At 37.0% G+C, this 26,721-nt stretch overlaps 1 protein-coding gene across 2 annotated transcripts in view; it reads right to left on the bottom strand.

Annotated features, from left to right (window-relative positions):
- Window positions 1–5,456: 5,456 nt before the first annotated feature.
- The window catches only part of LOC149772845 (protein rogdi-like), a 75,961-nt gene continuing 54,696 nt past the window's right edge, over window positions 5,457–26,721 (bottom strand). For both annotated transcript variants that reach the window (XM_089947217.1, XM_089947216.1), the window contains 2 exons: window positions 21,198–21,281; window positions 5,457–11,762 (listed from right to left, as the gene is read on the bottom strand). In XM_089947217.1, coding sequence (XP_089803343.1) covers window positions 11,727–11,762; window positions 21,198–21,281 — 120 coding nt within the window. In that variant the 3' untranslated portion in view covers window positions 5,457–11,726. The remainder of the gene's footprint in view (window positions 11,763–21,197; window positions 21,282–26,721) is intronic.

The following is a 26,721-nucleotide window of genomic DNA, read 5'->3' on the forward strand; positions in this document are numbered from 1 at the left end:
TCTGTGTAGGATAATTTCTATTTTGGAAATATGTTTGTAATTTATTCAACGAATTTTGTAATTGACAATCATCTGAAATAATGCGTCGGTATCTTTTGGTCTGGATTCATAAGTTAGATACTTTGTATCCTAATGACCTTAATGCCAATGCACTATATAAAATTGTATGATTATAAAAAAAGTAATTTATTGTATATCCTTTATAACAATATAATTATATGTATGACTGTTTGTCTCTATTCTATTTTATTATTTTACTGATTCAGGTTTAGAAACTCGTGTATCTTTTAGATCGTGTTATATATATATATATATATATATATATATATATATATATATATATATATATATATATACTTGTTATGACGATGCATATCATTTATGACATTACGTAATGACGTAATTGTTATTTTAAAATAAAATACGTCGTCCGTTTCTTTCAAAACATTTCTTGCCTGAAGAAGCATAAATGCGAAACTAGTTGCACACAATTTTCGGCATTTATGTTTTTTCTCTCATTATCTCAATACATAAGTGTCATGCAATCTTGGACCGTCAGAAATACTTCAAAGAGACGGAATCCTATCTTTTTAGCTAAGTTAATGCCCGAGACACCTGACGCACGCACATTAAATTCAAAGGATGCCAGTAAATGAATCAGATAAAGTAGACCAGAGGGCTAATAATAAAGGTGGGGGGGGGGAGCTTACTTTAAAATTTAAGCGCGATACTTGAATATTCATTGGTAGACTTTATTAAATACGGCAGAACACTAGAGAATTCGGAGGGATTTGAAGTTGTATATTGGACTATGTAGGGTTGGTCGCTCATGAATCTGAACAAAAATATGCGAGAGAAGTGAGTCGATTGCTTTACGACGGTGCAGTGGTGCAAGAGATTATGTCCCATGTCCTATTTCTACATGAATCTTTCAGGATGCCATCATAGGAGTTGTCCCAGAGACAGAACGGGAAAGAAAGATAGAAATGGGAAGAAAATAACTAGAAGCAGATGAGTACAGGAACTACCCAAGAACGATCGATACTTTCTCAAATAAATCGTAGACTTTCGTATTATGAGCTAAAACGTTAAGTCGAGTTCGACACAACCAGGATATCTACTATGAAATATTATTTAATAGAGATTGAAAACTTGCGCCTAATATATTTACTACATAGACTTTCCTTTTTTTTGTTTGTAAAATTTTATATCTTTTGAGTCCTAAATTTTTATGTGTTTAGAGTGTCACTTTAAGCTGACTGGGTGCTCATAGTTTTGCACGCCTGCCTTCAGTATTATTCATAAATAATACCGTAGCAAGGGTTGTGACAGACACGCAGTGCAAAATATTACTGTCCTTACCCACATATTTCTTGTAATTAATATTTATCAGTTACATTCTTTTGAAAATAAACTCTTCTGTCCTGTGATCAGTTGAATGTACTCTGTGAAGAAACACAGCGGTTCAACACTTATTGGTATGCAAGGCTTTGAAAAAAGGAAAAAACTAATGTAGCATAGCCTTTAAAATTATTTGACCTAATCATATATATATATATATATATAAAATACAGATACAGAGAGAGAGAGAGAGCTACCTAACAGACTGCGGAACCATAAAAATTCATACTTATTATTATTATTATTAAATTTTCAGGATGTCGGAGACATTATAAAATGTGTACATGTCTGTCAATATGTGTTTCTAGAAGAGAGAGAGAGAGAGAGAGAGAGAGAGAGTGTGTTGCGTGATAGAGATAGGCACATTAAAAATTTGCATATGTGTGTGTGAATATCTCATTTATACTTCGAAATGATCAAAAACACTTTCTGTTTGAATATGTTTTCCCTTTAATAAGAAACACGATGAAATTTCAAACACACATAGCACCCAAAATATATGTATACTGTAGTGTCATTTTGACTGAATCAGAAGGTAATGACGTCCCCAGGTATTCATTTTCACCGGTAATAAGTCATAAGTTTTCACTTGACTTTATTTCTGAAAAACATTTGTCAAATAAGGAGATGAATGGTCAGTTTCTATCCCTATTGCAGGACATCTTTGGCAAAAGTTTTGGAAGCATGGAATGGTCATTTATGTTTATGTGAACCTTTAAAGATTTTCTATTCTGAGATGAGGATCCATCAGTATTCCATATACACTTGCCAACTTTTCTTCTTGATTCATCATAAAACGTGTATAGTGTTCAACCTGACTAGGTTGATCGATTTAACAACCATAACAATATTCTTTCATATATGTAAAAAATACAGACAGGTCAGCTTGGGAGAAATCAGGAGATTTGCAAAATCTGGTCAGGAATATTGACTTCAAAAGGGGTTATCAATCCGGATTTAAACGTAAATGGACAAAAATTACAACTATTGAAAAAATGTCCATTTCTAAAGCATTAAAATACACATATCATCTCATCAAATCAATCCTTTCACAGCAACATGCTGCCCTTCATCCTGTCCTTATAAGTACCACACACGTTTCCTGGCATCTCTAAGGATTTCATTGTCTGGATTATATTTGTGGCAGTCCTCATCATTGCTGGTCTTACCACTTAGAAGATAACATATTGTTTCTGGTGCCACATTTCCTTTAAGTTAGCCATAACTTTCAACAGAAAGGAAAATCTCCTTTCAGTGTCTGCATTAGAATGTGGCAATTTTGTTATTTGATTGTGGGTAGATTTAGGTTGCAGAACGAATCAAGACTGGTACAGTACATGTTGAATTTATTGACTTAATTGGGAGTCATTATGTACAAGGTAATCCCGCTATAGCTTGATGATCGGGGTCCACATAATGTCATCGTGCTATGTACGGAATTGTGCTATAAGTAAACAAGTCAATTAACTTAAAAAAATATTGCCAGTTAATCCTCTTAGCTATACAAGACGGGGCGGGTGTATACTAAACTTCGGACCTTTATCAACGCTTGTTCCATATTAAAGAAGAATTACTTTACCTCTTATTACATATTTAATTTTTTTTTGGTTTGGGAAACCATTCGTAGATACATATAAATGTTTAAGAAAATCAGCAACCTAATTATATACACTGAGAGCATGTGTACTCAAAAGCCACCAGCAGTTCACAATTGTAGTACCATACCATATTACTTCAGTTTCAAAGATATAAAGCTATATAAACTCAGTAAGTTTAAAACACCAAGAATGATCATGTATAATGCTACATTGTTCTCCCTGCAACCGTCTCCATTCTCGCCAAGTATTACCCCTTTGCCAATAAGTGAACGTACATTTCCTGTAGTAATGTTATGTAGTTATGATAATGTTGCATTTGGTATGTCCTTTAAAAAGGCACTTAGTTCCAATTTTTTCAATAGCCAATGTGTTAAAAGTGTCATTTTACCAATCAACCAATAGAGCTGTGAAAAGTTTAGTAAACATTTATCGGATACCCATTGATCTTAACTGATCGATTACCAGGGTACCTGATCAAAAGGAAAATTTTATTAAATGTGTACAAAACTTACTGATTTGTTGTAGGTTGATTAATGGTGTGTGTGTTTGTTTGTTTTGGATTTTAACATACCTTTAACAATTTTTCAGTCATATCGCTATAATGTTTGCAGTGTGACAGTTTATAGTGATATCTAGTGTTGCCTGTTGGTTAGTGCAACTGCCTCAGAGGTCGCAGGTTCAAACCCTGGCTCAGACATACCAAAGACATATAAAAATGGCATTAGCAGCTACCTTGCTTGGTGCTCAGCATTAAGAGGTTGGTGTTAGGACTGGTAGACCTGGTGTCAGGATAATGTGACTAGGTAGAACATCATGCTACATGTCTGCGGCATGATGACCCAGTGCTAGACATCACTATAAATTATCACACTGCAGACAATGCAGTGATGTGACTGAAAAATTGTTAAAGCTATGTTAAAAATCCAATACACACACACACACACACACAAACACACATGCACATTAAAAGCTGCAAGATGTGCTGCAAGATCAAACAATCATCCTCTGTTACAAGCTAGAGACTGAGGTCAAACATTTCCTGGAAGAGACAGAACTCGTCTTGGCACTGAACAAGTACATGCATCACATTCATGTTTCGATCAATAGGATTGTCAATGTGAAGAAAAAAAGAGTGCTGCCTTTACAAGCCAAGGGCTTTTGGGGCCATATGTACTGATAGAAAACTTGTATATGGTAAACAGGTACCTGACAGCTCATTACCTGGGTTACTATCAATTGGCAGGTACCTGTTCACAGCTCTATCAACCAGCTAAGGTAGTTCCATACATTTTGCTGTGGAAAACAGAATATTTCATGCAGCTGACTGATTTATCTTGACCAGCAATAGTTGTTCAGTTCACTAAATGAAAAATGACCAAATTCTTACTCTGACTGCATTCTTTTAATCTACTCTTAATACTACCTTGCTATCCCAAAATGTTTTCAAAGTGTGTAAAAACAAACAATATCTTGTATGATCCAAAGCTGAAAATAAAATAAATATTTCAACCATGTACATAATTATATTCAAAATAAGTTTGCAGCACTCTGGTATTGCAGCCATTAATTCTGTACTATTATCTGCTAAGGCTGCACACATTTGGCAAGAATTTAAACATAAATAGACACAAGTGGGTAGCTATTGTTTATTATTGTCTTGACATTTTTACTACATGTCTTAAGTTGTCCAAGTAGATACTTAATATATGCTTTTCTTCTTGTTGCTAAGTCTTGAATGATAATTGTAATAGTTTGTTATATTATATATCTTAGGCTATGTTGGTGTAAATATTGTTTAAACCAACTGTTTCCTTTCCCTTTATAAGCATTTTAAGTAAATGACAATATATTTTAAGATTATAATCATTTTACCTCAGATACGCAAACATCACATAAAAAGCTGCATGTTCCATGCAAATGCTTATTTGCAAGGTCAGAGGTGGGACATTATCTAAAAGACAGTTGTATTTCTCAACAGGTAATCCACTTCAGGATATTTGCTTGCATGTCAATTTTCTTACCCTGGGCAATGGGCTATAGGCATTCTGAAAGCTTGGAATGGGGCAAGGAGCTATGGACATTCTGAAGGCTTGGAATGGGGCAATGGGCAATGGACATTCTGAAGACTCGGATAGGGGCAATGGGCTATGGACATTCTGAAGGCTTGGAATGGGCAATGGGCTATAGATATTCTGAAAGCTTGGATTGGGGCACTGAGCTATGGACATTCTGAAGGCTTGGAATGGGGCAATGGGCTATGGACATTCTGAAGGCTTGGAATGGGGCAATGGGCTATGGACATTCTGAAGGCTTTGAATGGGGCAATGGGCTATGGACATTCTGAAGGCTTGGAATGGGGCAATGGGCTATGGACATTCTGAAGGCTTGGGTTGGGGCAATGGGCTATGGACATTTGGAAGGCTTGGAATGGGGCAATTAACAAACAAGAAATGAGAATCATAATTTAAGAATTTATTCATTGTAATATTCAAACATGTTCTGAGTATAAATCTAACATAATAGTATATTTGTGAACAGGTGACACAAAAACTGTATAGAAATTTATCACATTAGAAACAATTCTGATCAATCACAATATAAAAGAAAAATGTACAAGGAACTTTGCTGGAACATTAATATTCATGTCATCAGAGGTACATACAATAAAACACTTTGCATCAGAACTGGTCCTGATTTCACCAACAGAAATTAAGTCTGGACTTAAATCAACATTCTAGTGTTTTGAATGGCTGAAATATAAGTAACAGTCTGTTTGAGATTTAAGCTGGACTTACAGTTGACCAATCAAATATCTTAATTCTGGACTAAAATCTACATTCCAGTGTTATGACTGGCTGAAATATAAGTACCTGTTGAATTGTTTAAGATTAAACTGGACTCACCACTTAACTTGACTCATTTAAGAGTCATTAGGCTCACTTATAAACGTTAATGAAATGAGGACAAACTAGCTCATCCATATTTATAGCACAAGTGCAAAAGGTGTGAACCCCAATCTGCTGTCACATGATGCACTATTATAACAGGTTACACATAGCCTATAGATGGCTGTGTTTGGTACACAAGTGAATATTCATTATGTCTACATTTAATTTTTTTTGTGTTAATTTAAAACAAAAACTAAAACCAAAAAAATTAAGCATTTACACGTATTTGTGAAAGCTATGTAAACGTTCTCTCTATACAGACTGTTTCAAGAGAATACCCTGAGAAAAATTCCTTTTGCAACATTCTATCAGAGATATTTAATGAAAAAAAAAACTAACTGATTTTGGCATCCTTGGGATCTTTACTGATAAACAATTCTCAAAGATTTCTGTGAATCTTGCTTCTTGTGTAAAAATACTTATATCATGATTCCTTATCTACTCACTTTTTTTTCTCAGTAAAAGGTCACATGCACATGGTAATACTGAAAGTACGTGGTATGTCTAAAATGATAAGCCCTGCAGACCAATCCTGTAAAGTGTGGAGTGGGCTTAGTACTGGATGTGTCAATCTTAGACTGGCCAGAAAAAGCATGGACCTATAATAAATACTCACTTATTAGTCGAGTCAGAGTATAAACTCCACACTTAGATCTGCCGTCAAATAATGTGCTAGCAGATCTGGGTCCATGCCCCTTAACCATAATCAGTAGAACAATACAATTCATGTGTATTTAAGCAATTACATAATAATCAACTATCACCAAGGAAACATGACATGGGAAGCAGACGGGGCAAAGGAGAAAGAAATCATCAATGATCAAACAATATATGTCTTTTTCCAGGAAAATTCTTCATGATGATCAGACTTGCAAACTTCTAAAATGCAGGCTGTATTTCAACCTTGAAATGAAATTAGTATGGAATGTGACACTTCCAAGAAAAAACCCCAAAAGGAAATGTATAAAAGCAATAACAAAATATCACAAAAACAGAAATTCATCTGACAACAAGAAATGACATTTCTAATTGAGCAAAACTTGTATCAATTTTATTACTTAAGAAAAACTTCAATGTATGCTGAGTTTGAGCAAAGCAAAATCTGCACATATATCTCAGTAACATACTGATGTTCCAAAACACTGTACCATGTTTACCTGTGCAGATATAACCTGATAACATTTTGTTATTCCAAAACACTGTACAGTGTAGATATAACTCAATAACATACTGATATTCCAAAACACTGTGCTGTGTTTACCTGTGTAGATTTAACTCGATAACATATATATTTATATTGATGATCCAAAACACTATACTGTGTAGATATAACTCAATAACATACTGATGTTCCAAAACACTGTACTGTGTAGATATAACTCAATAACATATTGATGTTCCAAAACACTGTACTGTGTAGGTATAACTCAATAACATATTGATGTTCCAAAACACTGTACTGTGTAGATATAACTCAATAATATATTGATGTTCCAAAACACTGTACTGTGTAGATATAACTCAATAACATACTGATGTTCCAAAACACTGTACTGTGTAGATATAACTCAATAACATATTGGCGTTCCAAAACACTGTACTATGCTTACCTGGTAGATATAAATCAATAACATATTGATGTTCCAAAACACTGTACTATGCTTACCTGGTACATATAAATCAATAACATACTGATGTTCCAAAACACTGTACTATGCTTACCTGGTAGATATAACTCAATAACATACTGATGTTCCAAAACACTGTACTATGCTTACCTGGTAGATATAACTCAATAACATACTGATGTTCCAAAACACTGTACTGTGTTTACCTGGTAGATATAACTTCATATACTGATGTTTTAGAATTTACCTTACCAATCATCACACATTTGTGCTGGCAGATCAGTGTCTGCACCATTGACTTGAAATCATAAATGATGCAAAGTGGAAACTCTGATAATACATGTCTCATGAAAAAAATAAAGTGTTCATCTTGATAATATGTTTCATGAGCAAATACAGTGTTTAGGAACGGTAAAGTGACAGACTGTGCTGATTACTGCAACACATCGCTTTCAGTACCATAAGTCTATGCTATAGAGCTTAGAAATCTTGGAATTAATGTGTTCTTTTGATAACATTCTGAATCAAAATGTTTCAAAATAAAGTGGTACATTAGGAACTCGCTGTCAGAAATTCTTACTTCCCAAATTAAATACTGTGTTGTAATGGCCTTCATCAGACAGCTATCTTCCAATTAGATGGTGCCACAAGAAAAGCTGGTCCATATCATTTGACTGACTCCAAACCTACCCCAAAGTAATTTTGAAATACTAAACATCACATTAAATGTTCTGTTGCTAGTAATAGGAAGTAAAGCTTTTGCTATCAATATTCGATGTACAGTTTGCTTACGCTGCCATCAGTAATATTTTATCAAATCTGATTTCTTCTTCTTTTTCAGAAACTGCGCTCTGTTCACATTTTATAGTATTGCACAACAATATTTACAAAGATTTCTAATCATGATAATGGCAAGTCTATGTATTTTCAAAACAGTACTGCCAATAGATTCTCATGTTTCTGGATAAATTTCATATGAAGAAGCTTTATCTTTAATTGGAGCAGATTGCCATGTTACAATCAAAATAGAAAACAAAAATTTTGAGAGAAAAAAAATCAAATGTTTGAGTTCATAACAAAATGAAGTTTTCATCAGTTGTGTTATGTAATACTGTCAGAGATTAAAATCTTTTTCTTTTATTTTGAAATCAGGTTTCATTATTTACTTTAACACAAGTCCCTCAAAGGGACTGATGCATTGCTGGCTGAAAAGATCAAGACCATTTCTTCTTTTCAAATTTCCAACTGTTGAATCTGTCTCTGGCATTCTCATTGAAAACATTCTCAAGATGGCTAACATGGTGGCCATAATGAATGAAAGATAAGCACAATTTACATTTTTGAACCAATGAGACATCATAAGAAACCTTTTGGTGAAAACTCAATGAATCGGATCTTCCATTTAGAAGTAGTGATTAACATTTTCAAGATGGCTGCAGTGGTGGACATATTAGATTTCAGACCTACATAATTTCTTTAGGACTCTTTTAGGACCGACCAGAAATCATAAGAAGTCTTTTGGTGAAAACTCCATCATCAGGATCTTCCATTTAGAAGTAGTGTTAACATTTTCAAGATGGCTGCAGTGGTGGCCATATTGGATATCAGACCTGCAACATTTTCTTTTAGGACTAACCAGACCTTTTAAGAAGTCCTTTGGTGAAAACTCCATGTTGATATGATCACTGATTTAGAGGCAGTATGGTTAAAAAGATTTTCAAGATGGTTGCTGTGGCTGCTATAAGCTATGTCAGGTTAGCATCATTTTCATTTACTACCAACAACACATCAAAAGAAGACTTATGAACAAAGCCTCATGTTGATATGACCATCCATCCACGAGGAATAACAATGACAAGATTTTCGAGATGGCACACTGGCTGCCATACTGTTAAGTCAAATTGGCACTATTTTCAGGTAGTACCAACTGGATATCATGTCTTCTTGTTAAAACATCATGGTCACTTGACCTTCCAATCAGAAGAGGTAGTCAAAGCAAGATTTTCAAGCTGTCTGCAATGGCCACCATATTGGATATCAAATCAGCATCATTTTCATTTAGTACTAACTAGAAATAATAATTCTTTTAGTGAAGACCCCACGACAATCTAACCATCTGTTTAGGAGGTGGAGATATAACTACAAAGAAGGACACTATCATGGCCACAATGGATGTCTGAGTAGCTTCATTTTCTTTTAAGAAAACTAGACCTTGTGATGAATGTGTGTGAAACCATTCTTGGCAATCCACCAGGTAGTTTAGGAATAGTGGTAACAAATTTGTGCTAATCAACAGGTGGATGATGGGCACTGGACAACATGCCATCCCATAGGTTTTTCTGGTTTATTACCCCGGGAGTTAAAAATGTTTGCTGGGGCAGGGGTGGGGTGGGGTGTTCTAATATTTATTTTATGACATCAACCATTCAGTGGCATAATGCTGAAGCATTTGTTTCAAACAAACTATTTCTTTTCTGATTCTTTTTATTGCTATGTTAATTTTATAAACAATATAAAAATACAGCAATGCAAACTCATAGGGAAAGATTTTCAGAATAACTTGGAACCAAATATGAAAGTATCTATAGACAAATACCACTTAATGAATGATCTTGAAATGTAACTTTTGAGCTGTGAAAAAATGCCCATTTTATTTTCCTAATACTCATATAATTTGATTAAATGATTTGTATTTAGAATCAGGGTTAGTAAATTTTGGCCTCATCAATTAACAGCAGCTTCAGAAGTAATAATAACAACAATGATGATGATGATGATTAATTTGAATTGAAGGCTATAATAATTCCCATTACCATTATAAAATATGATATAAAGTATATAAAGGTACTATTTTACTAAGAAGGATAACAGAATAAAAATGTTGTCTTTTTTATATATATATATTTACTTATTGCAAGGAAGAAGTGTAAAGCATGCAAGGTGTTTGCCCCAAAAGACACTGCTAAGTTGTTTTTTCCCCTTCAAATTAAGATTTAAAAAAAATACATATAGTTTTTTAGAATGGAAAATCTCATCTACATTGGTCACCTAATTTTATACAAATATATTTTATCACAGGAAGAAGTTTAGGTCTTTGTGGTAAAATAATTTCATAATTGGTGCAGAAAACCATAAGAAATAAATGTATTAAAGGTGACTCCTTAACAAAGGTTTATTCTAAACAATTTAGTTCATAAACCTAACAGAATGGGTTGCTAAAGGCCGATACTTGATTAATATAGGTGGTCTCTGTGATTGGTCTGTCTGTATTTCTGATTTATGTGAATCTATCTTAAAAAGATACAAAGTCTATTATGCACTTCATAATAAACTCTGACTTTAAGTTCAAGACTCTTTGAAAGAAAGGTTTAAGATGTCTTGAGGCAATTTCAAATCTAAGTTGTTGGATAGTACGGTCAAGGTAATGCTCAAGAGACACAATGATTTGATGACCACTAACTTAAAAGAATACTATTATCAGAATATCATTAGAATTAGCTCCCTTAGAAGGGACAAATATTGTGGGTTTTTTAGAGATCTCATCAGAAACTATGCTTCATTTAAGCCAAAAGCTAAGTGCTGGCATGCACTTAATCCCCCACGCAATGTCTATGGCATTTGAACTATTTATATCTGTAATACTCTAAGAATTTACTTTAAAGTATTCCCTTGAAAAATGTGATACTGGTGATATGTATAATTCATGTGCATATAAATTGCAAATCTGTGTATAACATAATATACACTGGAATGAGATCCGATTACAAGTTCAAGATAAAATTGGAATGAAATCCATATATACCATGTATAATCATATTTACCTGCAAAAAGAATAAAACCAGATATGCAATCACATTAATGTTATAAATGATTAGAGTCTATCTTGTTGGCTCACAATTACAAGTAGAACAAACAATGCAGACCCTGAAATGTCAGTACATTATTACACATCCGATCTGAGTCTATTAATTAATTGCTGGGTGTACAATATCAATGGACCAATATGGTTGCAATACATGGCATGGTACTAAGTACATGTGAAAAGGTAGATGGGAACCATAAGAATAATGCACCTAACTTCTGTCACTGGAATAAGCAGTTTTGTAAAGTGAATCAGTGGTGCTCAGGAAATATTTCTGGAAAGGCCACTGTCATAATACTTGTTCATACTGCTTAATGACATGAATCTGAAAGAAAATTAATAAACAAATTACTAAATATGCTTAGTAAAAGTCAAATAAGCTGATCAACAATGGAATAAATTTAAATGCATCAATATAAGTTACATAATTTAAACCAAGGACTGGAATTTTGCATCTGACAAGAGACTTTGTAGAGTGTCCGATGCCAAATTATGATCCACAGGGTAAAAGTAAAATATATCAGTGTTAAAAAAACAGTTGTCGAAATTGTCCAGGTAAGCACCACATACACGATAGTGTATAGCTGGCAAGGCTGGCACAATGATATAAATTTGAGAACCAGTTAAAAAAAGTATACTTTAATCCCCAAGATAAAACAAAGCATACAAGAAATGATGATATACAACTCAATTTACCATTGATATTGACTTGATTTTGTATTAATAATAATGTGAAGACAAGTTTTTCTTTTTTAAAATAAATGAGAAAAACATCTTTTTTTGACTGGTAATGCAAATACAGAACTTGTATAGTATGTTTCATACACCTTGCCTGTGCATATAATTGAATATATGTGAAAAGAATGGGGCAAATTAGTTTTGAGGCGGCTGGGGCAAAACTAAATTGCATTTCTTACCTTTTGAGGACCGATACATTGTATAATAAATATTCCATTCTCCTAAAGATGGAAACTTTTAAAGTTCAGAACCATAAGAATGCAGACCAAGTCTGCTCCTCATGCACAACAGACATCATCCTTATCATGGTTATGGACTATTTGTGGGCCAACAGAGTAAGGTGGGGGAAGGAATCTGGCAACATTTTGATCGGTAGGTGTTTACAGCATTAAAATTAGTTTTACCTCCCAGAAAAAAACTTAATTTTAATATCATTAAAACATTACCTGTTACTATTGCATAGCAATTTTTCCAGTTTTTTGGGAGGCTGATGGTCTCGACAACTGGTATAAGCAAAGATATACAGGGTGAGGAGACCCGTATCGCAGAAATGTCCACTACAGTTAAATGTTAGTTGGCATCTGCTTGGGCCACTGTTTGTGCCACAACTATAGGCCCTAAAGATATTTTGGTTCAGCTCTAAAAAACAAAAGAACAAAGCCAGAAAGAGGAGAACGTAGTGTGAGACTGCCAATATATAGCTTTCATAACATCTACCAGTGACGAATGAGTTTGATAGGCCCATAAGGTAGCAATTGCTTGAACCTTATGGGTTTTAATCTTCATGAATGAATGGTCCCTCTTAGTACAATCCACCTAGGAAAAAAAAGGAATGCTAAAATATCAGCAGAGCCCTTTAAAGGAAGGAAAAGATACTTCCTACTCTTACTTCTTCCTTTATAAACAGCCAAACAGAATCATAAAAACCTAATCAGGCATATAAGACCATCTTGATCATCTCCAGCACAGATATGGCTGAGACTGGGGATCACAAAATGGGTAGTGGATCTACCAAAGGAAGCTGGGTTTATGCTTACAAAGAACCTGCTTGGCAAAGAAGAGAACTTGTGTCTTAATTGCCACTGAACCATAAACAAACTTCTTCTACAGACATGGCTTGCTCCTTTGTGTCACAGATGGTAAGGAGAGCAAGAAAACTGTCTTAAGGATAAGTTTCTTGAAAGAAGCTTCACCTGAAGAGATTCCATCTGGGCATTAGTCACACTGGTCTCTACAGCTCAAAATACCTGACAAGCTTGGAAATGTGAGGATCAAAACCAACAGCTAGAACTTTCCAAAATTTAAGTGTACTGGATAGGTTACCCTACTGCCCTAAATAGCAAAAACCAAGCATTCTCTCTTTAAATAGGAATAGGAGAAAATCAGCCACTGTGGTCATAGAGGGACATCTAGGAATAATGTGTATATGGCACAAATCTAGTGGTGTAACAACTGCTTTAGCAACCAACAAAGCTTTGAGGAGCCCAAAATTCCCTTCAAATCACTTCCTTTTTTATCAAGAAGGGGCTGACAAATTAAGTTTTGTGTGAGGAGGGTGCAGAATTTCTTGCTATGCCACAGTGCCAATTGCAAAAGATTCTCCATTTAACATCATAGACTTGGATATGGAGCATCTCCTGGTGTGAATAATGCACTTAGCAACATTGCTCAACTTATCCTTGCAGATAGATCACTTGAGATGAGACATGGGTGAATTGGAGAATCTGTGGTCTACTGTGCAGAAAGAGAGCCTTCTACTGTGACAGAAAATTCTTCCACTGAGGCAATGTCCTAGATTGGTATACCAACAGGTTGAGAAGATTGCTGAACCACACAATCATTGTGGCACCAGAAGGACTATCAAAAAGAACTGAACATTGGAGATCTGACCTTTGTGGAACACATGCAGAATCAACCTGAAAGGTTGTACAATGTAGGTAAACTGAGGATTTTACTTCAGGCTGAATGTATCCACTGCCCAGGCCCTCTGGTCTGTGACTGGAGAAAAATAAAAGGCGAGCTTACTTTTAACCCTGTAGCAGACATGTCCTCCAAGGTCTCCCCCCCCTTCCAGTCTGAATAGGGACTACTAAAGAATGGTGCAGAGACCATTCTGTGAGGACTACCTTGCCTCTCCTGGGCTGTCTGCCAAAGTATTCTTCTTGCCAGGAATATAATAAAGCTGGAGGGTAATCTTTTCTGAGGATGACCAGCAAAGGAGGTTCCAAACCTCCACATGAAAAGAAATGGCATGTGTGTCCCCTTCAAGTTGTTGCCTGAGGTTTGCTACCACTGAATTGTTGTCATCAGAGACCATCACTTAGTGACTCATGGTTGATGCACAATGTATTTATAAAAATACTGTCTTCATTTCCAATCTGTGTGAGGTGGAATCTTCATGGAACCATGAACCAAGAAAAACTTGCCCTTTCACATCCAAGTGAGAACCCCACTCTGAATCTAATGCATTATGAACAGATAGGAAGGGTTTTGAGACGTGCATGAAGGCTACAGTCAGAAACTGATCCTGATTTGCCCACCAAGTGGTACTGAAAACCTGACACTAGAGAAACTGGAGCTGTCATGGATCTTTGTGTGGCTTCCAGTTTGCCAAATGGAGGAAAGGGAGAGGGGACAATGTAGTTTTCTTTGGGGAACTAGGTCTGCAGAGGAGTTCATCTTTTCCAGACCGGATTGATATAGGCAAGGCAAAAACAAATTACTCTCAGTGCATCCAAAAGGGCCAAGATTCTGTGAACTCTGTTCAATAGGACAAATACTAATCCCCTGTTTGTGAGGAAACTCATCCCCACTTATACAAAATCCTGAAATTGAACTAGATAAGACTTCTCTAGGTTTGTAGATAGGCCCTGCTGGGTCTCTATAAACCAGCACCAAGAGAGATCATGTCTGATGGACTCAAAGAGACCATTGTTGATCAGCCAGTCATCAAACCACTGGAGCACATGGGTCATCAGTGACCCTAGAATGATGGTAACTACTCCCATTACTCTGGCAACGGCTCTGGGTGTGGTGTGAATGGCATAGAGCAAAATTGGAAAACCTTCTGGTCTAGACAAAATACCAGAGGTACTTCCTGTGATGAAAAATTGTGATGTGAAGTTAAATATCCTGGAGGCTGATTGAGCCCACCCAGTCACCAAACCCTATGGATTCCTGACTGAGGCAGAAAAGATGAGAATCTAATGAAACGTCTGCCTTTTTTTTAACACCATCTCCAATGCATAATTGTGTAGAATGGATTTCATTTGTTTCTTTATCCATACCAGATTTCACTGATGGAATGGCATGGGGGTCCTTGCCTGAGGAGGATATTCTAGAACTGAAGCTAGCATACTCTGTCGAGAGTCCACCATGACAACCAGAATGTCATGCTCTTGTTCTTAGTCCTGGAATGTCTTTGTGATGCAGGGTAGCTCTGGGTGTAGGGGGAAACTTGTCCCATAACTCCTTATGAGAAGCAAGTAAACTGTCCCTAGTTGCAGACTTGGCAGGTGGATAATAACAATTCTCAAACTTCAGTGATGCATCATGGGAAAGGAAACCAGCCCCCTTCCTTTTTTGTCTCCACTTTATAAGCAGATGGTGTCAGGCTGCAACTTGCAACATCAGACCTCTTATGAGGCAAAGGCCCTAAAGGTTGTTGTTGTTGTTGTGGGGTTTAACGCCATTTTTCAGCACGATAGGCTATACATGGCGGCCAGTATTAATGGTGGAGGAAGAACCCGGAAAACCCCGGAAAGAACCACCGACCCACGAGAAGCTACTGGCAGGCTTTCTCACATGCCCACATTGGCTGAATCTTAGACTCGAACCGCCGCAGACAGAGGTGAGATGGCAGTGATCCGTAACGAAGAGCGCTTTAGACCACTCGGCCACTCGGGGCCCCGCCCTAAAGGTAATATAAATGGGAAGGAAATTTCACTTCGTCCCCTCACCCTATAGGAATTAAATGGGAATATAGGAAAGGGGGGATGCCAATACAATCCCCTTCTCTAGCCTGGAGCATGTATGCCTACTCTCAGGCCATTATGGGGTTCATTGGTAGCCTTACAAGAGAGTAGATCTAGACCCAATTCCTGTCACACACCAAAGGGGCTTGAATGTCTGATGACTGGTACCTGCAGACCAGTGCCCAGTGAAAGGTGACGAGTGAAGGCTGCCTGGTGACAGTCACCCACCATTAACTGGTGACTGGTTGATGATTAATGCCCAATCAGGCAACTCTGATCTGCAGGAGGACCTCTCCTATGATCTTATATAGCTAGACTGTAGCTCTCCCCTTCTAGGGTGGCTTGATCTTGCCATCACTGTGATATGAGCTCTGAGAGGGCGTGACTTGCTATCTACCCTCACCAGGTTATGGGCTTGGACCAGGTACTGCTTCTTACTCATGACTCACTCTCTGCCCAAGTATTTTCACCCTTGGAAGGGACCCTGGACCTAATCCTAATAGACATTTTCTAGGTTGCAAGAACTGACAGGGGTCCATGGGCCTTAAATATCTCTGCAGTGACTTATCTTACTTGCTTCAGGGAATGAGGAGTTTCTTTCACCACTGAAAAGCTAATCTTGAGAGACCAAAGGCATTAAGAGAAGGATCCTCATGAGATAAGGAGGAAGAAGGTAGCTCCTTCTCACCTTGAGTAAATCTACTTTCTGTGAGGTACCAGATGTTATCCAACTGTAAGCAGCAAAACAGACATCTGTTTGTTCACTAGCAGCAAGTAAAAGCAATGCAGGTGGGGTTCATATTCCCTGAGGCTTTATTATATACAAACATTTGCCCAAAGTCTGTTTCATATTGCTGCAAAAGAAATCTCTTCTGTTCTTAAGTTTCAATGTAAGATTTAAAATTATGCTAGGTGAAATGGAAAACTGAGTTTTCTTTTAAAAATCAATTATGTACAATTCTGAACTGTATCATGGAATTGAGATAGTACTGTATAAAATCAGAATGTCTGATTAAGATCAAACTTGACTTTATTTTTTCAGTTCCAGGCATACAGCTGATCTCCTGAGCTTCCAGGAGTTTATAGACACTCAACCCATTAAATTCCAAAAGAACTGTGCTAGAAGATGGCTCTAATTGGAGAATTGCCTGAGACTTGGCATGCTCTCTTAACCTAGTTTAAGAGCATGAGTCTGAATAGCCAGGATGAGTGAAATGGTGTTTGTGAATGATTCCTGAGAGTGGTGTGACATCATGAATGAGATAACAGTCATTGATAGCACATGATTTCCCCATGTATGTCTTGAAGAGGAGGATCCTCAGCTGTTGCAATACTTTCCACGTTTAAAGCTCCAATCTCCTATTCAATCAGGATATCCATGAAAGGAGGTAGCAGTGAAGAAAGATTTTTGTGAACATAGATGGAATAGTGATCTTGACTGATTAAGCAGATTAGAGGTTGCTATGACTCTACAGGAATTTTCATCTTTGTGGGCCAATCAAAGTCACTGCACATTGCACCAACATTTCTTCATCCTCAAAACTGATGAAAGAAAGATGTATGCTCATATTACCTCCCAGAATACATCTTACCTGATATTGGGAGTACCCATAAAGGTATTCTCCTACCACAAAGGTCTGGTGATTCTTCCCTCTTGTAGAGGTATATCTCCACAACCAAAATGTCTGTCTTTAACAGGGCTGTGTTCTTAAGGCATTGTAAATGGCTTTCATTTCCAGGACGTTAATATGAAAAGCCTTCTCCTAAAGAATCCATATGCCAGGTCCAGTTGTAAACTGGCATTGTATTAGGCCCCCAACCCCACAGTAAGTAGTTGTTGTTGTTATAGGGTTTAACGCCATTTTTCAGCACAAGATAGGCTATAAATGGTGGCCAGTATAAATGGTGGAGGAAGAACCAGGGAGAACCCCTGAGAGAACCACCTACCCACAAGAAGCTACTGGCAAGCTTTCTCACCTATCCACATTGGCCAAGCCTGAGACTTGAACCCACACAGACAGAGGTGAGATAGCAGTGATCCGTAACAGTGAGCGCTTTAGACCAATCAGCTACTTACTCCCACCCCCCGCAGTAAGTAGGCTGATGAGCTGTGTGTCACCAAACAATGTCTTGTTTGATGCTTTTTCTGCAGCATTTGGGAAAAAGAAACCAAGTTTACATGTGTTAAGAATTCCATCTCTAGACAGACAAATGGACAAAATGTTGAGAAGGGATAAGGTCAGACTTCTCTACACCAATTACCTGAACTGCAAATGAAGGAAGTAAGGTTGTTTATGTCATGAACCTTGTAGTCTCATCCAGGAATGCCTGCCTCTTTGTGGAGGACATCCTGAACTGGGATATGACTTGGTGTAATGTCTTCATGAAGGTACAACTTCAACATTTCAGTTGGTACCTTCTCGAATGCATGATTTGTATGTGTTTGGGATGAAGATGCCAAGTTGATAAGTGTTAAGGGTTTCATATCTAGTTGGATAAAAATTTTGAGAAGGGACAAGGTCTAACTTCTCTACATTGATTATCCACCACAAAATGAGGGAAGGGTGCCATGCAGGAACATTGCCATTGCTGCAGCAGATGTCCTGAACTCTTAATGAACGTCCAATGGCTTAGACATGGGCCATTTGTATCGGCATATGGAAGCATATGTCAGACATGTCAGGACTGATCATGCACTCATTGCATCTTTGTCATAGGTCTTAACTGCCTCAGGACTTCATAAATAGAAACATTTTGGAGTACAAACCCTGTTTGTGTGGTTTTTATACTATCTACACCATCATTTACAGGCAAAATAACTTAATTTTCAAGTGCAAAATCATCATGGGGACCAAGGCTTATCCCCAGGGTGATTACAAGATATAAATGCCATTTCTACTCATTCATATTATTGATCATATGCAGTTCCAAGTCTAATTTGAAATCATTTGCGCTTTCTTCCGTATTCATGGATACAGTATGTTCTGGTACTTTTTGTGTGTCTGCATGGAGGGTGGAGAGTGCATCCTGAAATCACCAATTTGACTCCTCAATGATTCAACTGTATTCACGGATAGTTTGTTGTGGCACTATTCTGTGTCTTCATGGATGGTGGAGAGGGTATCTTGACATCCATCAATGAATTGGACATTATTTAAATAACTTCGAAATATAACAGTTGATGTGTACAGCAATAGAAATTTTTTCTGGTGAATGTGAATGTTCCTAATTGAAATCACATGTGACAATAACCAACAGTACTCTAACTACAAAAATATTAAGATTTTCACTGGATTTTACAAAAATGTTGTATGCACCTTATAAAGCAACATTTACTTACTGTACTACTGAAAAAGAAATGAGGATGATTAAATTTCTGTAATAAATTTATAGAATTAAATTGGAGTGTCTGTAGGACATTCTTATGCAAATGGTAGCAAAAGTAAAACTAGTTTAAACTCAATAGGCACCTAGCAGATAGATAGGGGAGATAACATGTAAGAGTTGTTTCCCTTTGTCTATAAAATGTATAGACTGCAAGTTTTCTGTCTTTTCAGGTGGGCTGGATTTGCAGGTAGCAAAGAAAGTTATCTCCTAATGTAAAGTGATCAGGTAATGAATTTGCTGGAGAATCCTGTTTTGTTGAATTCATCTCTTGTACAAAGATAAAATTAAAGATAACAAATTCATTCCTTTAATGTTTGTTTTCCTACTGATCGGTATTCTTCTTTTTTTTTATAGACTGATGAGAGCATGATTGGTCTTCTCCATCCACAAAATATCATATTCTTGAGGAGGCTGAGTTAAGTCCAACGTAAAAACATGTGAGACAGACATTACAAAGATACATTACAACTTTTCACAGAATCAACTGGATTATGACCTGATAGCAGTGAGGCTTAAGACCTGAGGATATTCATAACTTCACATATAATATAAATATCTGAATGAACTTGTAAAAAGCACTTGGCTTTCTTTATTAAATGTTTTTTTCTAATTTAAAAAAAATTCCAGATATGTGAAGATATTATACAAGGAAGTAACCCGCCAGCTGCAAACAAAGTTTCTGTTCATTGATACCATCTTAAAGACCATGAGATTAGTTAATCCTTAAACAAAGACTGACATCCACACAATGGAAGTTAGTAATATATTGCTATTTGTGGACATGTGGGTTTAATTCAGTTTTTCAGCACATGATAGGCTGTACATGGCAGCTAGTATATGTCTTGGAGGAAGAACAAGAGAAAACCAAAAGCAAAACCACTGACCCATGGGCAAGCTTTCTCACAAACCCACAATGAAAGAGCCTGAGACTCAAACCCACAAGAAGAGAGGTGAGATGTCAGTTATTTATACATGCAAGCACATTAGACCACTACATCCATCTGCTGCCTATCTAATACTGACAGCGCTTCAAAAGATTACTGAACAATTGGTTAATTAAAATGTTAAAAACAAGAAAATAATTAAAATAATATGTTAAATATACAGCACTCCCATGTTATAAAGCTGTAGTCAGGGTCAATAACTGCCAACACAAAAAAACCCACTTGTTTAGCAAAACATACAAAAAAATTGTAGGTCTTCAAATAACTTTTACAATGAAGTACAGTTACATCTTGGAAATTGCATATTTTGTGTGTATACTTACATTTTCACCAAATCAATAATCTGATTTTCTTTGAGAAGAAAATTCACATTAGCTTTCCTGTTGACATCTTTCATCTGCAGATCTGTCAGATTTAGGATCCATCAAGTGGAGCAGATGGAAGACTCATACACTACATGAGCTACCACAATTAGACAATGAAACAACATATCAGAATCAGTTCAGGGCAGAAATGAGAAATTGTCATCCTCCTTCAAGAAAACCAAGATTTGATAATCAAAGTAGGATCTGACACACCCTTGCTGATGCTGAAAGAACAGTTTTCTGCACTGAGAAAAATTCAACAAGATATTTGTGGACATGTTAAACATTTGCGATAAAACTGATAAAAAAATGTATGAATGTTCCAACACTTTCTTGATTATTACAACAATACCTTATCAAGTAGCTGCTGACACTGTTGCATCCCTACAGTAAACAGTATAACTGCTTCGTTGAGCCACTGGACGTTGCTTTCCACCTGGTGACAAAAATGGAAAAAAGAAAGTAATTATCTCAATCAAAACAGTTATCATTATTATCAACAGACCAAGCCATAAATATTTATAAATTTCAAACATATTGCTTTTTTAAGCAGACATTTTACAATAAGTTTTAGATAAATAATATAAGTAGAAAAGATATACTCTTTAAATGTTTTGAAAATAGTTTTTTATCTTAGGGTGATTCAGTAAAATTGTTAAACTTTGTTTTTGTAAAAGACAGTAACCTTGAAAACAGGTTGGTACAGAACACACTTGACAGATGCAGAGGTACTCCTCTTACTTGTACTGGAAGAAATATGAAATAAACTTGTTTTCCTTCACAAGCAACATAAACTTTCAATGACCTAAAAGGGGTGAGGGTGACAATGACTCAAAAAAAGGTGAACTCAATTGTACATTATCTGCATATCTGGGCAAAATTAAAGGCATAGGGGCAACTTTTTTACTTGAATAAATCCCTAGCATGAACATTGCTTACTATTGTGACCATTCCTTCAGAAATTCAAGATGGCCACTGTAGCAATGACAATGGATGTCAGCTTAGCACCATTTTCATTTGAACAACTATAGAATAGTTTTAGTGAAAACCCCATGCTGATATGCCTTGTTCTGGTAGAGTGGTAATAACTTGATTTTCAAAGTGGCCAACAAGACAGCCACATTGAATATTAGATTAGCACCTTTTTCATTTAATACCAACTACATAACTACTATGTGTATCGGTGAAAAACCCAAAGTCACTAAAGCCATCAAGTGCCTAGGCTTTGGAACCTGGGACTGGTGAGATAAACATTGGGAACTTGGTATTCCACCTCATCACAAACAGGTCCACCAATGCTTGATCTCATCAGGTGCATATCTGAATGAAAACCGAGGGATGGAGCGACCATTTCATATGTATAAGTTGATCCTTCTGGGACAAAGAATCTGCTCCCTTTATATGTATAGGAATATGACAAATTTGGATGTACATCTGTTGTTGATGACAACATTTTAGAAAGTCTCACAACAGCATGCAAAGGTCTGAGGACTTGGTTTTGCCTTGCCATTTGAAATAAGTCACCACCATAGTTGTTGGATAGAATGAAGACTCCCTTTTCAGTTAAAAATTCCTGCTAGCAGAGTAAGGATTTCAAATTGGCTTTCAACTCAAGGATATTGATATAGCAATGCTTGTCCTGGGGAGACCACACTCCAATGGCTTTCTAAAAAAGATAGGTACTGTATTAGGTGTGCCCCCCACCAGCTTACTGTACAGACTATGATCTCTGGGAGATTTACTTGCAGAGGTAAAATCATCATGAGCCAAGTTTGGCTGCTCCAAGTCTGAAGATGGTACCTCATATTTGTGCAAACGGGGAGAGGTTGGTCCAGTGAGAAAATTTTGGCCTTCACTAGGATAAAATAATTATTTGTAACAGGAGCAAATAAAGGCAACCTAGTATAATGTTGTTGTTGTTGTTGTAGTTGTAGGGTTTAACGCCATTTTTCAGCACAAAATAGGCTGTACATGGCGGCCAGTATAAATGGTGGCAGGAAGAACCCAGGAAAACCCTGGAAAGAACCACCAACAGACGAGATGCCACTGGCAAGCTTTCTCAAATACCCACTCTGGCCAAACCTGAGACTTGAACTGACACAGACAGAAGTGAGATGGCAATGATCCGTAACGGTGAGTACTTTAGACCACTCAGCACCCCCTAGGATAATGAGATCCACTGCTGTGTTGAGTAAATCTAGAAGGCAAAGGAATTCCCTTGTGGACAGATATTCCCTCGAGATTAATGAAGCAACCATGGTTCTTATTTTCAATGCTCATGCCAGAGGAAGATATACTCTGCAGAAATCCATATCTTGAAGAACAAGGTGTTGAGATGGTACTACATCAATACTTGCTGACGACTAAACCCAGATTTGTAAGCAGTATAATGAGGGTTATCATGTTCTAATATATAACTCGCCTAATGTTTTTGCAGGAAGTCATCCAGGTAACTTGATGTTGCCACCTTGGAGATGGTCTGGACATGAGCCATAACACAGTTCATCAGATGAGTAAAGACCCAGGGACTTATGCTGAGTCCAAATGGGAGCATTCAGAAATGATAAATGATATCACTGAAGGTGAATTGCAGAACTTCTTGGAAACCTCGTGGACGGGGTCATGAAGACAAGCATTTTTTAAGACCATGATGATTGCAAAATCTCCCTCCTGAATGGCATTCAAAATGCGCTATGGTGTTTCAATCGAGATCCAATGAGCATGAATCAGTTGATTGAGGGTGCTTAAGTCCATGACAAAGTGCAGAGTGTCTTTGGCCTATGAGACTAAGGTCTGGAATAAATCCCAAAGAATTTATATTTTAAATGATTTTTTACTGCCCTTTTCTGAAAAAGGTCATTTATTTCTTGCTGCAAGGTGCTAACTTTGAACAGGTCTGTTGAGATGTTTGCAGCTGATGGGAGACTGGTCAGAGGAGGAGGTGTTTTTAAAAAATGACTTGTCGATTCCAATATTCATTGTGGCAAATCTTGTCCCATTTGGCAGCAAGAATTGAAGCCTTATTCCTTCCAGATCTTTGAGGAAGGGCAGTGTAGAGACCATGTCAATTTTTGAGAGATGGAGACAGTCATGTCCAGAAATCCTTTGCATAAGTGATTGCAACTTCTCAGTCTTTTGTCTACTTTGGTTCACAAGAACTGTGGTTTCTGATGTGAGGCACTGTAATAGGACAACTTCTCTGAGGTTTGTGTTCAATACATGTCCTTTGGATCCTTTTGTTGGTTTCCTGAAATGTCCCTGTACTTGTTTTGCAGTTGAGGGGCAGCAAAATTTGTCTCCTTAGTGACTTGTTTGCACACTGGGTTTTAAAAAGTAGATCAGAGGATAACGGTTGTGATTGTGTCTTGGCCTGATGATCCTTAAGGAAGGTGGAGTTCGAGAGCAGTGCATCTCATTCCACCTGATGTATATTTGTAGCTGCTGTAACGTCATTAGCTAAAGTATGTTGAGCAGCTCTGTTCAAGATCCAGGCCATTCGGGAGACTGACTCCCTTGCATGTACCATGGAATTTGAAGTAAGAGATGATGAGCTCTGTTTCACCTGTTAGAAGATAGCCATTGATACTAAGTCTAACACAGCCCACAGCTACTACACTGATGACCAATTGTTAAGCATTACTGAAAGACGTACGATTCATACAAATAGAATCTGGTTTTGTGATCCCCAAAGCCGTGCTGTCCTGGTGGAGTTTAAAAATAAACAGCTGGTGTATGGTAATAGCAGAATTACCAAAGAAAACTTGATGGAAGGCATTTTTCTGAGGAAATGAGATGCCTGATGCTGGGGTCTTGTAATTGATGATGTAAACAGTTAAAAATACCTGTCATTCTGCCAGACTACAGAAGTAATTGGAAGTCAGAGTCTTCCTTTTTCATGATAAGATCAACATAGCTCTGGTCCATGTGGTTGATTAAGGTAGGAAGTAAATAGTGGAAAACTTCTTCAATGGAAGCTCTGACAGCTGGGTCTTCTCACAACAAAGTGAAATTGAATAGTGAAGAAGGATCTTGAGAGCAAGCATCATCAACTTTGCTTGCATGAGGTCAGGTGAGGCCTGAGAAGGAGCTGGTGAAGTGTTGAGGTCTGCTGACAAAATTTGTGGAGCACTCTAAAGTAGTAACATTGATTTGCAGTCAGTTACCAGTTAAGTAGTCTCTTTTACTGACCAAGGGATGAGAGAATTGAGAGGTTTTGGAAGCTGAGGTACTATACTCAGTATTGTAAATGGAGAGTCCTGTGAGGCCATATGTAAGTTAGACTGATTTCTATAAATGCCTGCATACAATGGGTTTGACAGACTGGATGACAGACTGATATTGGGGAAGTTACTGTTTTTAGGTCTTTGTCCCTGAAGATCCATTGTAGTAGGCTTTGGCTGGTGGAACTGAAAATAGACCATGTCTGTAGAGAGGAAGTCATCCAAGTCATAATGTTGGGATGGGTTATTGGAAATTTTGATCCACATAACTGGTCCTTATACCGATGGAGTGAGAGGATAATTGTTTTTGCTAATTCCTTCCCTTGTTTATCATCAAGAGCTGTAGAGTGGAACCCTGTGGAGGCAATGCCCAAAGGTATCACCCCAGCAATGAGGAGTCCTGTGGTGGTGGCAATGGTACCTGGGCATTCTCTGATCATGGAGTTTTGTAACTGGAAAGCCTTTTGATAATTTATCTCCCTTATCAGCCAAAACTTCTTGCACTTAGGACATGTCATCATGTAGGTCTATGGTGTTTTTGTCCTTAGTCATGCATTTCTGTACTCTGCCCATGGTCTAATCTGTACGACAAATAGAGCAGAACATTTAAACCTGTTGAAGCTCTGCACCTGTTTCTTATTAATGAACAGAAAGCCAGTGCAGAGCTATGGCTTACAGTGCTACCTGGAAAATAGCAGATGAAATTTAATAAAGCCCTGATGTATCCAGATAAAAACCAGAACAAATCACCATACAACCTGTGGGAGGTTCAAGCACAAATTGTAAACATAAATGCAAAGAAATGTGGCGTCCAGACTCTAAAAGTATTAGCAGAGAAAACACACTGGTATGCAGTCAGTCATTGTGGAATTATACATGTATACAAGTTTTCTATAGGTCTCAAGGACTTGCATGTTAACACAAATTAAAAGTACAGCCCAAACTTATCTTTGAAGTTGCATAGGCTACCAATGCAAGTACGTAAGTATAATTAAATGTATAAAGACAACAAAGTGTGGAAATATTGTAAAGGCAGAAATTTGTTGAAATAGAAAGAAAATAAAGTTGGAAATAGAGATTATACTTTTCTCAGAAGTGAAAACTACTCTCACTTGTACGCAAGATGATTCTGGCTTTGCGAGGTCTCTTGTGGAGGCATGAGCAGAAGTAGTAACTTCATTGGTCTTGCCATGAACTGCCATATCAAGGAAAGATCACTCTGCCTGACTGCCACCTAGGTGGACAGATAACTTTCAACTCTTTTCGGGTAAATTTTTTTCTGGGAGGATGGATATGCAAGGTAGCTGTAGTTTTAATGTATTATGATCTGGTAATGTATTTGAAGAAAAATGTAGGAAATGTCTTGTCAATATTTATAAGTTACTGCATTTGTATGGGAAAATATAAATGAGTTTTGGGATGGAATACTGCACGACCTTGGGAGTGCAGTATATCTTTCTGACAAAACAAGTTCATATTTTCCAATACAAATGCAGTAACCTTTTAATTATATGCTCATTTATTTGCTCGACCTGAGGTTTAACTATATAAACAAAATACACAACAAGAAACAACATAAATGAATGAATGCCGTATTCCAAACTAAATACACAAGCGCAGATTTGTCATTACACAATGACATCATTATTAATGCGC

Source organism: Sinohyriopsis cumingii, unplaced genomic scaffold, assembly GCF_028554795.1.
Source record: "Sinohyriopsis cumingii isolate HCF-2022 unplaced genomic scaffold, ASM2855479v2 utg001101l, whole genome shotgun sequence".
Classification (NCBI taxonomy): domain Eukaryota; kingdom Metazoa; phylum Mollusca; class Bivalvia; order Unionida; family Unionidae; genus Sinohyriopsis; species Sinohyriopsis cumingii.